The sequence below is a fragment of the Arvicola amphibius genome, chromosome 3 (genome assembly GCF_903992535.2).
Source record: "Arvicola amphibius chromosome 3, mArvAmp1.2, whole genome shotgun sequence".
Lineage (NCBI taxonomy): Eukaryota > Metazoa > Chordata > Mammalia > Rodentia > Cricetidae > Arvicola > Arvicola amphibius.
Window position 1 is genome coordinate 93,015,171 of NC_052049.1, and position 19,242 is coordinate 93,034,412.

The 19,242-nt window shown below is 38.2% G+C and overlaps 1 protein-coding gene across 1 annotated transcript in view; it reads right to left on the reverse strand.

The window, feature by feature from the left end:
- LOC119809294 (probable C-mannosyltransferase DPY19L2) overlaps positions 1-19,242 on the reverse strand; it is a 119,773-nt gene that overhangs the window by 41,921 nt on the left and 58,610 nt on the right. The window contains 1 exon segment of the mRNA XM_038322147.2: positions 639-719. Coding sequence (XP_038178075.2) covers positions 639-719 — 81 coding nt within the window.

A 19,242-nucleotide genomic window follows, 5' to 3' on the forward strand; every position in this document is an offset into this window, starting at 1 on the left:
CAGTTTTTCCTGTTATGTTCATGTATGCTTATTTCTTAATAGAAAGTACAAAATATCAAATGTGTATATATACCTTATTTTACTTTCCTTAAACTAGTTAGCATGCTGGGAGTTAGGACTTGAAAGAGGACTTTCATTAAAATATTTGTTTTAAGACAAATAAATACCAAATTAAAGATAAGGAATCAATATATTTTTTTCTAGAAGATAGAAAGACAAAGAGCTATTCACATGGTTTTACATGATAAAAATAGTCTTAAATACCAACACATAATTTTAGCTTCTAATATTGAATTAGTAAAACTAATCTGAAAAAAATGTAAAGTCTGTATTTCAAAGATAAGTAGACACTGGCCATATATTAACATCTTCAACAGGAAAAATTTTCATTAAGGAAATATTTATTTTCAGCTGAAATAATGCAAATTACTAATAAGGAAATTCTTAGTTTTCTTTCTCGAAAGTCTTCAAGCAGCATCCACTGACTCATTTTCTCTGGGCATATATGATCACTCTGCAGAAAATGTGCTTTCGGCCCGGAGTCTCATTAAAATGAAGAGATACAAACAGGCTGTTTCAGATTCATAGCCAGGGATGCCCCTTCAGAGATGCTAATGTTTTAGGTAAAGAGTACTTACATGGTCTGAAACACCACAAATTTTAGATGTCAGGAATTTCAAAATAATTGTTCCACTCCACCAAGCACAGCCTTGGATTAACTAGAAAACAAGTAGAATTTGATTTTTAAAAATAACATGTGATTCAGTTAAAATATTCAGTGATACTCAAAATAGCCAAATTAAACCATGTGAGATGCATCAGTGTGCTATGTACATAAATGGAAAGAAAAGGAAAGGCAAAGAATTGAATTTGATGACACTGTCACAGTATGATCAAGTACCTAACAACCCCAGGGCAATACACATCTTAAATATGAAGATAATTGTAAAGAACAAAAAAAAAAAAAATTAAACTTCCTTTTAATTTCTTAGAAGACAGAGACAGTTATATTCCTGAACATTATTCTCAGCTAAAGCCAAAACTCAGAAAAGTAGTTAAAGGGGCAGGATAAGAAATATGGTAAGAACCCAAGTTTAAGGATGGGGGCAGGTACAAGCTGCTTTTCTGAAGTGTGTCTTCTGGACATGACAGGGACAGGATTACTTCAATCAAGAACTCACACATCTGGGGCAGACTGCACATGACCTCAACAAATCAAGCTAGTGTACACTTCCGTATAACTGGGGAGTGAGTTCACAAACCCCATCCCTAACTGAGGAGCTATGGACAGATCGCTGATGGTTTCTGTGCAAGGGTGAGTCAATTTCTCTTTAAGAATGTGGCCCTGGCACATCGACAACACTGTAGTGAAGGGCCATACAGCATGGAGTTTGTGAGCAGCAGTAGATACTGGGCTCCATAGGTTATTAGGAAATAAAAAAAAGAGTTCCTGAATTTGAGGGATTGAGAGATGCGGGTGGATCTGAGAGGAGTTAGTGGGAGAAGTGTAGTTAGTATGATTAAAATACATCGTATGAAATTCTCAAAAAATTAATAAAAATATTTTATCAAATATTTTCTACTACTCTTGTGAAAATATGAGTTTTTCTTTAAGCAAAGGAAAATTTTCTCATATCTAAATTTGCAGAATTAAGATCTGCAAAAAATAAAGATCATACAGTACTTGTCTCTATATGTCTGGTGTACCTCACTCAGTTCATGCTCTGGTTCCATCCATTTCCCTGAATGCTTCAGCTCATTCTTCTTACAGCTAAATACAATTCTCTACTATACATGTGTCACATTTTCATTAGCTAAGCAGCAGGTGAAAGACATTTAAGCTTGTTCCATTCTCTAGCTATTGTGAGTAGAGCAGCAATGACCATGGTTGAGCAAGTATTTGTGGAGTAGGATGTCAATTCCTTTGGGCATTGGCCAAGGAGGGACAGAGCCTGGTCATATGGTAGACGAATTCCTGGCATTTGGAGGATCCTCCCACGTGATTGCCCAGTGACTGGACCAGTTCGCAGTTTCTCTTTCCTCACATCCTCATCAGCATTTGTTGCTATAATGTTCTAGATCTTAGTCATTTTGACGGAGGTAAGATGAAATCTCAAAGTAATTTGAAGTTATATTTTCATAATTTTAGAGGTGATAAAATTAATGAGGGATATTTTTAGGCCTTTACTTTTCTTTGGAGAAGCAAGTGTTCAGATCCACAGCCCGTACGCTTTAGTTGGGTCACTTGTTTTCTTGGTTCTGTTATTTGAGTGGAATCATGCTGCAGCCTACCTGGAAGCCTCTTCATTTGGGACTAACATTCCAAATTCCAGAAAAAGATTCATCAGTCAAAGTAAATGCTAAATATAAAATATTCCTAACACAAACATTCAGGAATCTGGGAAATAATGAAAAGTGCACATAAGAGTCTTAGAAATGGAAGGAGGAGAAGAAACCCAGCTTTAAAAATCCAGAAAATACATTTAAGAAAATAGAGAAAAATTTTCCACCATATAAAAGGACATGTCTATAAAGTCACAAGAAGCTTAGAGATTGGATCAGAAAAGAAAAACACAATACATACAGAACAAAGAAAGTATATTAAAAGTGGCAAGGGGGAAAAAGCCAAGTAAAATATAAAGACAGACCTAATAGAATCACACCAGATTTCTCAGTGGAGACACTAAAATCCAGAAGGGCCTGGACTGAAGGCTTTCAAATTCTAAGACATTATGGATGCCAGTCCAGACTACTATACCAAGCAAAACTGTCCATCACTATAGATAGACAAAATGAGATATTTCATGACAAAGTCAAATTTAAACAGTATCTATCCAAAACCCCAGGCTTATAGAAATACTAGAAGGAAAACTCTAACCCCAATAGTTAACTACACCCACAAAAACACAAGCAATAAATAATATTACACCAGAAAAACCCAAAGAAGGGAAACACCACACACACACACACACACACACACACACACACACTACCATTGCCAACAATAAATTAACAGGAATTAACAATTATTGGACATTAATATCTATCAATATCAATGGACTCAAATCCCCAATAAAAAGACACAGGCTAACAGGATGGATATGAAAACAGGATCCATCATTCTATTCCATACAAGGAACACATATACCTTAAACACATATGCAAGAAATATCAAAGATAGACATTACCTCAGAGTGAAAGCTTGGAAGAGATTTTTCAATCAAATGTACCTAAGAAGCACGCTAGCCTAATATCTAACAAAACAGACTTCCAATCAATCACCAAGGTGATGTCTCAATTCTGAACACCTATGCCCCAAATGTAAGGACACCCACATTTGTAAAAGAAAGATGGCTAAAGCTTAAATCACACATAGAATGCCACACAACTACAGTTGGAGTTTTATAACCCATTCTCACCAATGGATAGGTCATCTAGAGGGAAACTAAACAGAAAAACAGAACTAACAGTCATGATGATTTAAATGTACCTAACAGATATCTACAGAACATTTCACCAAAATACTAAAGAATATGCCTTCTTCTCAGCACCTCATGGAAGCTTCCCCAAAACTGACCATATACTCAGCCACAAAGCAAGTCTTCACAAATACAAAAAAAAAAAAAAAAAAAAAAAAGAAATAGCCTGTAGGGCCCGGGTCTGCCCTTGTTCCTGGGGCTCACCTTGAGGACGGTTTCTGGTCAGATGACTAAGCATCCTGTTTGTTCCTGTGCTCCCTCTGCCCTGCCTGGTGATTTGTTGTAGGGCATCGTTGACTCTATTGTTGGTATGGTAATTTCCCACCTGCCTAGGTGGAAGTCCTTGTGCAGCAGTTAGATATGGTAATTTCCCACCTGCCTGGGTGGAATTCCTTGGGCAGGAGTGGGGTATATAAGATTTTCCCCAAGGCTAAATAAATGGCATTCGGCTGATCTCCTTTCGAATGACCCAGGTCTCTTTGTGTGTTCTTTCAATCTCCAGGCCCTTGTCCGACTCGCGTAAGGTACAGTGGCGCGCGAACTGTACCGAGGGGGTAACACAGAATTGGGTGTTACAATAGCCCCCTGTATCTTATCAGACCACCCTGGATTAAAACTAGTTTCCAACAACAACAGAAACAACAAGAAGTCTACAAACTTATAGAAACTAAACAACTCTCTACTGAGTTACCACTGTGTCAAGGAAGAAATAAAGAAGGAAGTTAAAGATTTCCTAGAATTCAATGGAAATGAATGCATAGCATACTCAAATTTGTGGGACACAATGAAAGTAATGTTAAGAAAACAGTTCATAGCACTACATGCCTTCATGAAGAATTTAGAGAGATCTCATACTAGGAAATTCACAGCACACCTGAAAGCTATAGAACAAAAATAAGCAGACACACCCAAGAGGAAAGATGGTAGGAAATAATCAAACTGAGGGCTGAAATCAATAAAATGGAAACAAAGAAAACAATAAAAAGGATCAATGAAACAGAGCTGGCTCTTCAAGAAAACCAACAGAGTAGATAAACCAACTAAAAGAGAGAATATGCAAAAGAACAAAATCATAAATGAGAAGGGCAAAATGACAATAAGACTCCAAAGAAATATAGACAATTATTAGGTCATACTTCAAAAACTCTACTCCACAAAATTGGAAGATCTAAAAATATGGACAAATTTTTGATAGATACCACTTATCCAAGTTAAATAAAGATCAATTAAGCAATTTGACGTATAACCCCTAAGGAAATAGATGCTGTTTTACAAATTCTAATTGCTCTTAATAATAAAAACCTAGAGTCAGATGTCAGAGTAAATACTGAAAGATCAGAGAACCAAAGGAGCCAGCCACTAGAGAGACACTTTATCTCTACCAAATCCTCAGACCAAAATGGACAAAAATCCTTTCTCCACAAATCATCAGACTGAATGCTTGATGTTCCTGTCTCCTCCTGCCTTATATTCCGTCTCCTCATACTCAGCCATATCCCTTTCCTGTCTTTATCTTTCTATTGCTGGGATTAAAGATATGTGACTCCTAACTACTGAGATAAAAATCTGAGGCTATCATCAAAATGGCTCAGTTTCTCTGTAGACTAGAACAATCTCAAGTATCCCAGGATGGCCTTGAACTCACAGAGATTCACCTGCCTCTGTCTCCCAAGTACTGGATTAAAGGTGTGTGCCACCACTGCCTGATATTCAAGGCTAACAAATAGTATTAACTTTGTACTCTGATCTTCAGGCCAGCTTTCTTGTTACACACAACCAGAATATCACCATAAGACGCAGTCATTTAAACCGTCCCTAATCCCAAAAGTCAGGGCCAGACAGTTTTAATGTAGAATTCTATCAGACTTTAAAAGAATGGCTAATACTAATACACTTCAAGGATTATTACAACAAAATAGAAAACAGAAGGAACATACCAAATTCTATGAGGCCACAGTCACACTAATACCCAAACCACACAAAGAATTAAAAAAGAAAGGAGAATTACAAACCAATCTCACTCACAACATTATGTAAAAGTACTAAAAAAAAATCTGGAAAATGAATCTCAAGAACACATCTTTTGTTCTGATCATCCACCATGATCAAATAGGATTCATCCAAGAGATGCAGAGATCACTCAACATATGAAAATCGGTCAATACAACTCACCATATCAATAAACTGAAAGAAAAAAGCTTTATTACTCATCTTATTAGGTGCTGAAAAAAACATTCAAAAAAAATACAACACCCCTTCATGATAAAGGTTTTGGAGAGATCATGGATACAAGGACCATCTCTAAACATAATAATGCAACACACAGCAAGCTGACAGTCAATATCAAATTAAATGGGAGAAACTCAAAGCAATTTTACTAAATCAGGAACAAGATAAGTCTGTCCATTTCTCTCCATGTCTATTCAACCTAGTACTCTAGTTCTAGCTAAGCAATAGACATTAAAGGAAATCAAGGGGGGTACAAATTGGAAATGAGTAAGTCAAAGTATCATTATTCAAAGATGAAATGATTGTATTATTATATTATTATTATCATCATTTTGTATATGTGTTGCTTTTATTGGTTAATAAATACAGAAACTACTTTGTCCTTGTGATAGAGCAGAGTAGAGCTAGGCAGAAAAACTAAAGTGAATGCTGGGAGAAAGAGGGCAGAGTCAGTGAGATGCCATGTAGCTGCCAGTGGAGAAAGACATGAGACACCTGCTGGTGGGCCACGAACTCATGGTAAAATATAAACTATATAGAAATTGGTTAATTTAAGATGTAAGAACTAGCCAATAAGAGCTAGAGCTAATAGTCCAAGCAGTGATTTAATTAATATAGTTTTTATGTGGTTATTTAGAGTCTGGGCAGCTGGGAACAACGAGCCTCCTTTGCCAACAAAATATAGTTAAGTGACCTCCAAACTCTACCAGGGAGCACCTATAGCTGATAAACAACTTTAGTAAAATGGCTGGATACAAGATTAACTAAAAAAGGAGTCCTCCTATATACAAACAATTAATAGGCCTGAGAAAAACATCAGAGAATCAACACCATTTACAGTAGACCCAAATAATATAAAATACCATGGTGTAAACTCTAACCAAGCAAGTGAAAGAGTTGTATGACAAGAACTTCAAATCTTTGAAGAAAAATAATTGAAGAAGATATCAGAAGATTGAAATATCTCCTATGCTAATGGAATAGGTAGTATTAACATGGTATAAATAACCATCTTACCAAAAGCAAACTACAGATTCAATGTAATCCCCCATTAAAATTTCAACACAAGGACTTGGCCCTGATTGTCCACTGGAGAGGTGAGTGTCTGGGTTCACGGCTGTAGGGCCCAGTTCTCTGGAACCTAGTCAACTCAGGCACAGTTCTCTGGAACCTAGTCACCTCAGGCACATTCATTCACACTCCCACTCAACTAGGCCCCAGTGACCTGGGAAGCAATTTTCCATACTCACAGCCATCACCACCCTATCTCTGACCACTGAAGCCTTGGCCCTGGCTTATACCTGGAAAGGCGGAGAGTCTGGGTTCATGGCTGGAGGGGCCCAGTTCTCTAAACCCTAGCCCATGGAGAACATCCTATGCCCCACCCCAGCCACTAAAACTCAGAGACTCCTGCGAACTGCCTCTGTACACCAACAACCATCCCTCCTGCAACCTATGACACTGAAGCTTGGTTCTCACTGTACCTGGTGACAGTTTAGAAAAAATATTAAAAAAGAATATAAGAGATGCAAGGAAAAAGACCAAGTACCATATAAAGGCAGACCTATTAGAATTACCTCTGAATTCTCAGTAATAGAACCCCTGAAAGCCAGAAAGCTCCTGGAAGATGTGCTGCAGACACTAAGAGACCACGGTATGCAAGTCTAGACTACTACACCCAGCCAAAGCTTTAAATTACCATTGATGGAGAAAACAAGGTATTTCATGAAAAAAAAATGGATTTAACAATATCTATCCCACAAACTCAAAATTACAGCAAATACTAGAAGGAAAATTCAAAACCAATGAAGCTAGCTGCCATCCACAAAATACGGCCAGATAACTTCACCCACCCAAAATAAACCAAAAAAGGGACGCAACACAAACACTGCCCCCAAAAATAAACAATAGGAATTAATATAACTGGTCTACTAATATCTCTTTTACATTTATGGAGATTAATTCATCTATAAAAACCACAGGCGTAACAGTATGGATATGAAAACAGGATTCCATCTTTCTGGTGCATACAATAAACAGATCATCAACCTTAAAGGACAGACATTACCTCAAATCAAGGGTTGAAAACACAATTTTCCAATCAAATTGACCTTAAAAAAACAATGCGGAGGTGAACGCTATTATCCTATCTATTCTAACAAAATAGGACTTCAAACTAAAATCAATCCAAATTGATGGAGAATGATACCTCATAATCATCACAGGACAATCCAACAAGATGAAGGATCAATCCTGAACTATTGCCCCAAATACAAGAGCACTCACACATGTAAAAGAAACATTACCAAAAGCTTAAATTGCACATCAAATCCTACACACTAATAGTTCGGACACTTCATCACCCTAACTCTCCCCTATAAAAAGGTCAACCAGACCGAAACTTAATAGAAAAATAAGAGAACTAACAGATGTCATGACTCAAATGAACTTAAAGACATATATAGAACACTTCAACCAAACACAAAAGAATATAACTTCTTCAAAGGACCTCATGGAGCCTCCTTTAAAACTGAACACATACTTGGTAACAAAAGAAATCTCAATAGATACAAAAAACAAATTAAGACAACTCCTTACTCCCTGTATCTTATCAGATCACCAAGCTTAAAGTTATAATTCAAACACAACCCACTAATTACAGAAGCCTACAAACCCCTTCAAAACTTGATGAATGAAGCTAAATTGATCATCCCTGGGTCCAGGAAAAAATAAAAAAAATAAAAAGAATGCTAAAATTGAACAAAATAGAAGCCCAACATATCCAAACCATATGGTGACACTGTGAAAGCAGTGTTAAGAGGAAAGTTCATACCTAGCACTCAGTGCCCACATAAAGTGGAGAAATGGTCACACTAGCTACTTAAACTGCTCACATGAACACTCTAGAACAAAAAGAACCATATCATCCAGAGTAGTAGACTTTAGGAATAATCTAATTGAGGACTGAAATCAATAAAACAGAACAAATGAAAACAATATAAAAAGAATCAATGAAACAAAGAACTAGTTAGTTGAGAAAAATCAACAGGATAGATAAGCCCTTATCCAAAGTAATCAAAAGGCAAGAGAAGAACATCTAAATTCGAAAAAATAAGAAATGAAAAGAGGGAACACAAACAACAGATTCTGAGAAAATCCAGAGAATCATACTTGGAAAACCTGTACTCCACAAAGTTGGAAAATGTAAAAGAAATGGACAATTTTCAAAAAAAGGCACCACATACCAAAATTAAATCAAACCAGATGAACAATTTAAGTAGACCTATAACCTGTAAAGAAATAGAAGAAAAAAGCAAGGGCCTGATGGCTTCAGTGCAGAATTCCATCAGAACTTCAAAGAAGAGCTAATACCAGTACTCCATAAATTGTTCCACACAATAGAAACAAAGAAATTGCCAAATTCTTTTTATGAGGCTACAGTTACCATGATACTGAAGCCACACAAAGACTCAATAAAGAAAGAAAATTACAGACCAATCTCTTTCATGAATATTGAGTAAAAATATACTCAATAAAATACTGGCAAACCAAATCCAAGAACACATTAAAAAATCATTCACCATTATCAAGTTGGCTTCATCCTAGAGATACAGAGTTGGTTCAACATATGAAAATCAATGTAATCCAGCAAATAAATAAACTGAAAGAAAAAAGCCATAATATCATCTCATTAGATACTGAAAAAAAATCAACAAAATCTGACACCCCTTTATGAAAAAGGTCTTGGAGAAATCAGGGATACAAGGAACATATCTAAACATAATAAAAGCAACATATAGCATGCCAACAGCCAACATCAAATTAAATGGAGAGAAATTCAAAGTGAGTCCACTAAAATCAGAAACAAGATAAGGCTGTTCACTCTCTCCGTATCTATTCATTTTAGTGTTGAATATTCTAGCTACTGCAAGAAGATAAGAAAAGGAGATCAAGGGGATATAAATTGGAAAAAAAGAAATCAAACTTTAGCTATTTGCAAATGATATGGTAGTATATCAAACTGACCCTAAATTAGACAAGGGAACTCCACCAGCTGATAAACACCTTCAGTAATGTAGCAGGATACAAGATCAACTCAGAAAAGTCAGTAGCCCTCCTGTATACAAATGATAATGGGGCTGAGAAAGAAGTCAGAGAAACATCATCATTCACAATAGCCACAAATAATGTAAAATATCTTGGAGTAATGCCAACCAACCAACGAAGTGAAAGACCTTTATGAAAAGAACGGTAAGTCTTTGAAGAAGGAAGTTCTAGCAGATATCAGAAAATGGAGAGATCTCGCATGTTCTTAGATAGATAAGATCAACATGATAAAAAGTGTCTATCCTACCAAAAGCAATCTACAGATTCAATGCAATCCCCATCAAAATTCCAGCAAAATTCTTCACAAACCTTGACAGAATAACACTCAACTTCATATGGAAAAACAAAAAACCCAGGATAGCCAAAACAGTCCTCTACAATAAAGGAGCTTCTGGAGGCATCACCACCCCTGACATCAAGCTCTATTATAGAGCTCCAGTAATGAAAACAGCTCGGTATTGGCGTAAAAACATAAGTGGGAGGCTAGGTAACAAGGAGGACTCGAGGGAGGAGGCTTGTATCTCCCTGAGAAGGGAAAAGAGAAAAAATTTTGTGAGTGAACTGAGGGAGGATCAGGATGGGAACATGAGTTATCAGGTTGGAGGGGACAGAGGGGGAAACTTCTAGAAGTGAGGGTATTTTGAGAGCAGGTAAAAACCTGCACAAGGAAATCTCTCAGGAATTTATAAGGAAGACCCCCGGCTTAGACTTCTAGCAATAGCAGATACATTCCTTGATGTGGTTGTCTCCTGTGACCAGATTGGTGCCAAGTCCAATTCGCATCAGAGAGGCTTCATCCAGAAACTGATGAAAACAGATGCAGACAAACTTTAGGAAGAGTTTGGGGAATTCTGCAGAAGAGGTGGGGAAAGGATCATGGGAGCCAATGGAATCAAAGACCACCTCAAAAAAAAAAAAAACTCAGAGATTGTTTCCAGGTTCTGGCTATTACAAATAATGCTGCTAAGAACATAGATGAGCATATGCTTTTGTAGGTATGATTGGGCATCTCTTGGGTGTATTCCCAAGAGTGGAATTGCTGGGTCCTGGGGTAGGTTGATCCCAATTGCCCGAGCCACCACCACACTGCTTTCCAAAGTGGTTGCACAAGTTTGCATTCCCACCAGCAATGGATTGAGTGTACCCATTACTCCACAACCTCTCCAGCAAAATTTTAGACCAATCTGACAAGTGTAAGATGGTATCTCAAAGTTTGTTTTGATTTGCATTTTCCCTGATCGCTAATGAGGTTGAGCGTGCCCTTCAATGGAAGAATGGATGAAGAACTGGAATATATACATATTAGAGTACTACTCAGCAATAAAAACACAATGACATCTTGAATTTTGCATGCAAATGGATGGCAATAAGAAACACTATCTGAGTGAAGTAACCCAGACCCAAAAGATGAACATGGGATGTACTCACTCATAATTGGTTTCTAGCCATAAATAAAGGACATCGAGCCTATAATTCATGATCCTAGAGAAGCTAAATAAGAAGGTGAACCCAAAGAAAAACATATAGTTATCCTCCTGAATATTGGAAGTAGACAAGATTGCCAGGCAAAAATTGGGAACTTGGGGTGGGGTGGAATGGGGTAAGGGAAGATGGGGAGAGAAAAGTGTAAAGAGGAGGATGGGGAGTGCTTGAGGGAATGGGATGGTTGGGATATAGGAAGAGTGGATATGGGAGCAGGGAAGTATATATCTTAATTAAGGGAGCCATTTTAGGGTTGGCAAGAGACTTGACTCTAGAGGGGTTCCCAGGTGTCCAGGGATATGCCCCCAGCTATGTCCTTGTGCAGCTGAGGAGAGGGAGCCTGAAATGGCCTTATTATATAGCCATACTGATGAATATCTTGCATATCACCATAGAACCTTCATCTGGTGATGGATGGAGATAGAGACAGAGCCCCACATTGGAGCACTGGACTGAGCTCCCAAGGTCCAAATGAGGAGCAGAAGGAGGGAGCTCATGAGCAAGGAAGTCAGGACTGCGAGAGGTGCACCCACCCACCGAGATGGTGGGGCTGATCTAATCGGAGCTCACCAAGGCCAACTGGACTGGGACTGAAAAAACACGGACTCCCTGAACATGGTGGACAATGAGGGCTGCTGAGAGCCAAGGACAATGGCACTGGATTTTGATCCTACTACATATATTGGCTTTGTGGGGGGGGGCTAGCCTGTTTGGATGCTCACCTTCTAGACCTGGATGGAGGGGGGAGGAACTTGGACTTCCCACAGGGCAGAGAACCCTTACTGCTCTTTGGATAAGAGAGGAAGGGGAAGTGGAGGGGGGAGGAGAGAGGTAAATGGGAGGTGAGGAGGAGGCAGAAATTTTTAATAAAATAAAAAAACTCAGAGAATCAACTAACCTGGGTTCCTAGGGGCCCACAGAGACTGAAAAAACAAGCAGGAAATGGTGCAGGAGGTTTTTCTGTCTATGTGTTAGTTTCATTGTTTGAATAAAGAACTGCCTTGGCCCTTTTGATAGGGCAGCACTTAGGTAGGCGGAAGTAGACAGAAACTGAATGCTGGGAAGCAGGGCAGAGAGGAGAGAGAGAGAGAGAGCCACTATGGAGCTGCCAGGTCAGACATGCTGAATCTTTCCCGGTAAGCCACAACCTCATGGTGACATACAGATTATTAGAAATGGGTTGAATTAAGATGTGAGAGTTAGCCAATAAGAGGCTAGAACTAATGGGCCAGGCAGAGTTTAAATGAATACAGTTTCTGTGTGATTATTTTGGGTGTAAGATAGCCAGGAGGCTGGGACAAACAAGGGGCCTAGCTCTCCCTACAGCAAGGAAACCTGCATGGTATATATATATATATATATATATATATATATATATATATATATATGTATGTATGTTACAGTTGTGTAGTTGGTACTCTTGTGGGACTTCAACAAGTGGGAAACAGAGGCTGTTTCTGACTCATTTACCTCCTTTTGGACCCCATTCCTCCCGCTTTGCCCAGCCTTACCACAACACGTGGGACATGCTTAATCTTACTGCAACTTGATAGGCCATGTTTTATTGATACTCATAGGAGACCTGCCTTTCCTAAACAGAAAATGAGGAGTGGATTGGGTGAGACAAACAGAAGGGGTATGGAGGAGAGACTGGAAGGAGAGTAAGTAGGGGAAATTGCAACCAGAATGTAAAATAAATAAGTAAATAAATAAATTTTTATTAAAAAATAAGAGCTCAATTAAGTGCTTTGAACAGTAGGGAAGATATTTTAATGCATAAGTGTTTAAAATAAATTCATAAGAAATTCAAAGACAATAATAGAGTTGGGAAAAATAGGACAAAATAAAACTTTCACTAAACACAGAGTGGGAAAGGAGATTATAGTTGAAAATGAAGGAAAAGAGAGGGTATCTACAGAAAATACCCAAGTTAAAATTTGGCAAAGATTATTAAAGGCAACTAAATAAGCAAGCAGAATGGAAATGAGGGTAGACTGGTAGAACGGACAGGAAATAGAGCAGGAGGATAAACACATTATCAGAACTGTATTTCCTGAGAAGGAGACAACAGAACAAATTGTCCATAATAAAGATACCCTCATCTATGTTCATACCTTAGCTAGGGTTTCTATTACCACTCTTTAAAAACTGAGTTGTGGGCTGGTGAGAGGGCTCAGTTGTTAAAGGCAAGGCTCAGAACCAAAAACTGAGTTACTCATTTTTCTTGATATTTCTTTTTAGTTCTTTGTGTATTCTACATATACCCCCCATTAGATATATAACTGATATTTTTTCTTTATTTGTAGATGGCCTGATCACTTGAATATAGTGTCCTTTGCTGGACAGAGGGTTTTGGTTCATAAGGTCTCATTTATTAATTGTTGGCACTGGAGAGAGAAACCATATCTTCAATTAACTCCACTGCTCAAAACTGGAGAACTCATGTAGAAGGACTGAACTTGAGTCTTATCTTTCATCCTGCATTAAACTCAACTCCCTAATGGACCAAGAACCTCTACATAAGACCTGATGTCCTGAAACTGAGAAAGGATGTGCACTGGAAAAGACTTTCTGAGCAGAAGACCAAGAATGTAGACATAATACCAACAATTAAAATTGGGAATGAAGCTAAATAGGGTTCTCAAAAGATAAATCACAAAAGCCTGAGAAACACTTTTAAAAACTGTTTCAACATTCTAGCCATCATGAAAATGCAATTTAAAAACTACTTTGAAATTTTATCTTACATCATTCAGAATGGCTAATGTTTAAAAAAACGGATGACAATAATGGAGGCATGGCTGTCAGGAAAGGGGCACATTTATTTATTCACTGCTGGTGGGAGTTCAAACTGATGCAAGCACTGGGAAAATCAGTGTGGCAGTTCCCCAAAAGCTGAAAAAAACTACCATAAACCCACCTATACCACCCTTTGACATATATTCAAAGGACTCTATAACCTACTACAGAGATCCCTGCTCACCCATGTTCATTGCTCCTGTATTCACAATAGGTAGGAAATGGAAACAGCCTAGATGTCTATCAACATCTAATAATGTGGTACATTTACACAATGCTCTATTTCTCAGCTGTTATATAAAGTGAAATTATGAAATTTGCAGGTAAATGGATAGAGCTGGAAATAATCATTCTGAATGAGGTAAGTCAGACCCAGAAGGGCAAAGGTTACATGCTTTCTCTTCTTTGTGGATGTTGCCTTTGAATCTTCAGATATGTGTGTTTCACTCTATACCCATAAAGGTCTGAAAATTAGTAAGGAACTATGGATGGGTGACAGTGCTTTCAAGAAAGGAGAGATAGAATGAGGTGGTATAAAGTGTTAAAGGGGAATAATTGAACAAGGAGGGTTAAATTGGGGTGGAAGATTGGAGGGCAAGATAGAGGACAGTATGGGGAGATCTCAACAGTGCTAAAGACATTTAGAAAAAGTCATATAGACACTTATTATTATAGAAGTTCTCATGTATGTATGTGTACATATGTGTATACACACATATGTATATATACATATAGTTAAGATGTTCTTTCTTTTTGCTTTTTTTCCATCTTTGAGGATTTGGGTATTGAACCTTTAAACATGTCAGGCAAAGAGATCAACAACGAGTTACATTCTCAGGCCATTCTAAAATCTCCTTTTCATTTTGTTTTATGAACTAGACTTAATCCTCCATTGTTTCTCTAGTAACAAATTCTGTTACTTATCCTTGATCTCAGAATGCCCCTCACTTTCCTTTCATTCTTAATGGACAGGACTGTAGCAGTTCACATGATAAATGTCCCCATTAACCTATGTATTTGAATACTTGGTACCTGGATGGTGGTGCTATTTGGTGAACTTTAGGAGGTACAGACTTATTGCAGGAGTTTATCACTAGGGGTGGGATTTGAGAATTCAGAGCCTCTTATCACTTTGATTAGTAAGGTCTCTGTTTGTGCCTGTGGTTGAAACAGAGGCTCCCTGCTCCTGCTGCCGTGTGTGCTGCTTGCTGTCGTGCCTCCCACCACAATCGACTCTTATCCCTCTCAACTCTAAACACAAAAGTCTTCCTTCTACAAGTTACCTCTGTGGCAGTGTTTATCACAGCTATTGAAAAGTAACTAAAATAGACACCGTCACTGTGTATGGAATTTTTGACTGGCATTTCTTCACACCTAGACACAAATACTGCCAGCTCCTGTCTCCACAGTTGGAGATAGAAGTCTGCTATAATTCTCAGTCTTACCCTTTGAGACAACATGCTAATTCTCTCTCCTAATATCAAGATTTCTCTCTTTAGTTTTTGGTTTTTTTTTCTCTTTAGTTTTTTGTTAGTATTCAAGCATCTGTACTGGCCTGCCGTTGGGGGTCCTAACAGGATACATTCTCAGCTGCAGCCATTAAAAGCACCTCCTGTGCTTACTTGTTGTGCCCACTGAATCTTCTGCCACATCATTGGGAAATGAGTCACACGCTTCCTCGCTCCCATTGGGATGTCTTTTAGACACCCACTGATCACTCTTTTTAAATAAAATCTGGTCTTGGTATTCTTTGGACCAGTTGGGGAATACAGAAAAAAATTCTCCACTTTCTTTCTTTCTCATTGCTTTAAAAACCTGTTTTCTACTGGATTGTAAACTCCTATGGAAGTGGTGCTTTCCTTCCTGACCCTTTCTTTTTTTCTCCTATTTTTAGCACACCCTGATTCATCAATTTCTTTTCTATGTATCTCCAATGATACCCTCAAAAATCCCTGATCAATCAACTAATCAGCTATTGCTACAGGACTACCAACTGTTAGACACAGAGCTGGAGGCACACAACTACCCAACACACAAGGTGGTGAGAACCAACAGCACCCCAGAGGAATGCACGTTCTCCAAGACTCAGAAAAGAGACTCACAGAACAGATTCTAATGTACCTCTTTACTATTCGTTTCTTTAAAAGGTACTAACTCTACAATGACTGCCCTCAGTAATCAACCTGTGTTTCCTAGTTGGCTAGAAAGAGAGTGTCCACGTGATGCTGTGTTGATGGGAAATGATCAGGTGCTTTAAGATTCAGGCAGTCAACTTGGATCCCCCTCGACCAATATCTTGCCAGGTCCAAGAGGTACCTGCCAGATCCACAGAGCCTGGACAATCAAGTGAAACAGCCAGCTAACCCAGGATGTGGTACCAGCACCCCAGATTTCTCAGGTTCCTCAAATATTGTGATGCCCCCAGGTTGGCATGAAGCAGTGTCCAGAAACACAGCATCCTCATCCCCACCTCACCTGCTACCCTTTCTAACTTCTCACCTTTTTATAATAATAAAGGCATCTTACTGGCCTGCCCTTGGGTCCTGTAGCCACTAAGGGCACCCCATGTGCACAACTGCTGTTTCCTTTTAAAAGGTGGACCTTGCCCTCCTCCTGTCTCTTTCTCTTTTCTCTCTCTCTCCCTTTCTCTTTTGCCATTCTTGTCCCTAGGACAAGTCTTTGCCCCCTCTCTTCCCCTCCAAAAACAACCTCCTATGTGAGCCTTGTTGCATGACAATGAATTCTCTTTGTGACATTTTTAAATAAATTACTTAACAATTTCATTGGATTTATCTTAATCAGGACTCACCTTTTGACAGATGGGGGTTTCAGTCATTTCTTTTCAAGTTTTGTTAGCCTATTTTTGGACCCTTCCTAGAATTTTTATTATATATAATATATATATATATATATAATAAAAATAATATGTATATATTCTTATTGCCCACATATTTCTGTGGTACTATCATATTTCCAGTCTATCCTTAATTAGATCAAGCTGTTTCTCTTGCTTCATCTTCAATGAAGTTGCTTCCTATCATTCATTTTACCATAAGCTGATGGAGGTGGGTCTTCTAATCTATGTGTTAATTTCATTGGTTAATAAAGAAACTGTCTTGGCCTTTGATAGGACAGCAGCTTATATAGGTGGAGTAGACAAACAGAATGCTGGGAGAAAGAAAGCAGAGTCAGTCTGACACCTCAGGCAGATGCCATAGCTCTCCTCTCCAAGATGGATGCAGGCTAAGATCCCGGTAAGACACCACCGTCGTGGTGCTACACAGATTACTAAATATGGTTAAAGCAAGATGTGAGAATTAGCCAATAGAGGTTGAAACTAATGGGCCAGGTAGTGTTTAAATAAATACAGTTTCTGTGTAATTATTTTGGGTGTAAAGCTAGCCGGGTGGCAGGACGCAGCCCGTTCATTCCATCTACAATAAGCTTATTCATCAAATTTTAAATTTATAGCTACTGTGTTTTTTAATTATATAATTCCCAAGTTCTTTATTCTAAAAGCGTCCATGTCCTGAGATTTTATAATCTCTTTGTTTCTAACATATTTAAATTTGTTCACTGAAGCATTTTAAGATGGATGTTTTAAAATCTTCAATGAATAATTCCAGTGCCCAAACCCAGTCTCCCTCTCCTGTCTCCCTCCACTATTCACAGCCTGGAATAATCACTACAATACACTTCAGCCAGTGTTTATAAAAATCTGCCCATAGGCAAGAACATGCAGTAATTTTTCTATGCTTGACTTCTCTCCTTATGTATAATGCCCTCCAGCTTTAGGCATTTTCTATATATCATAGGTTATCACTCTTATTTATAGCTGATAAATTATTTTGTGCATAGACACAACTCGTTTCCTTTTTCTATTCACCCACCAATAAGCACCCCCATTGATCCCATGTCTCAGTTAGTAAGAATAGTGCACCATAAACATAGACTGTCAGGTGCAGTCTAATATACTGATGCCATTTTCCTTGGCTGTAAACCCAGAGTGGCAATCTAGCCAGAGTAAGTAATAGTGGTCCACAATACCAAGGCACAGCTATAGTTCATGATAATCTCTTGTGTATTTTATGAAAACCAGAAGTCAGGTATGCAAGAGCTCTAAACACAAAGTAGTGATGGATAGGTGGAAGTCATCCCTACTGTCAGAGCAATATAATACTGGAACTGAAATACCAAATATTATACCATATAAACATGGAATTACTACAAGGTAATACATTTTGTTAACAGTTAAGGAGTTGGAAAAGTTAACTACTCTAGTCACTACACACTATATGCTTGCCTCAATGATCACACTGTATCCTATAAATCTGAACAATTAAAATAATTAATAAAAAAGAAACAAAGATTTCCAAAGATAATGCCACCAGACTTATCTCAATGAAGATTTGCTGATCACCTTTTCTAACTCATTATTTTTCTCGTTCTTGCTATTATTGGTAGTGACTATTACATCTAGTGCATTTTGAATCATGTAATAGAGATTGCAGAACCTATTTTAGCACTCCACCTCAACCTATACTCCATTTCAACTTACAAAGACCCTGTCCCTTTTTATATGTTACAAAAGCAATTTAGTTTTCAGAGTCTTTGTAGAAATATTTTTGCCAGTTTAGTTCACTTGGTGCCTCTGAGGTTTTGTCTCAGTCCCCACTCGCGCTGTATATTGGGAGAAAATGCCCCTCACCAGTCCTCTTGACATTAAGTGGAGGGTGGCAGAAACCAGGTGTAGGAAGTAGAGAGCTCATTATTTAGAGGTATTTTCATTTGGATCTTAAATATTCCCCAAAGCTCATGTGTTGAAGGCAGAGAGTTCTCAATGCAGCAGGGTTGAGAATTGGCCTCTGGGAGGTGACTCGATCATAAGGGCCCTGACCTCACAAATATTAATCCATTCATCAATTCCTAGATTAACAGAATTTGAGAGTGGAACTTGGTTATAAAAGGTTCCCAACTCTTTCCCTCCCTCTTTCTTTACTTCTGGCTGCCATGAAGTGAGCAACTTTTATCACCACTGCCCAGTAACTACATACTGTTTCATATCACCGCTGCCTAGTAACCATGAACTCACTGTCCTACATCACTGTTGCCCAGTAACCACGAACTCACTGTCCTACATCACCGT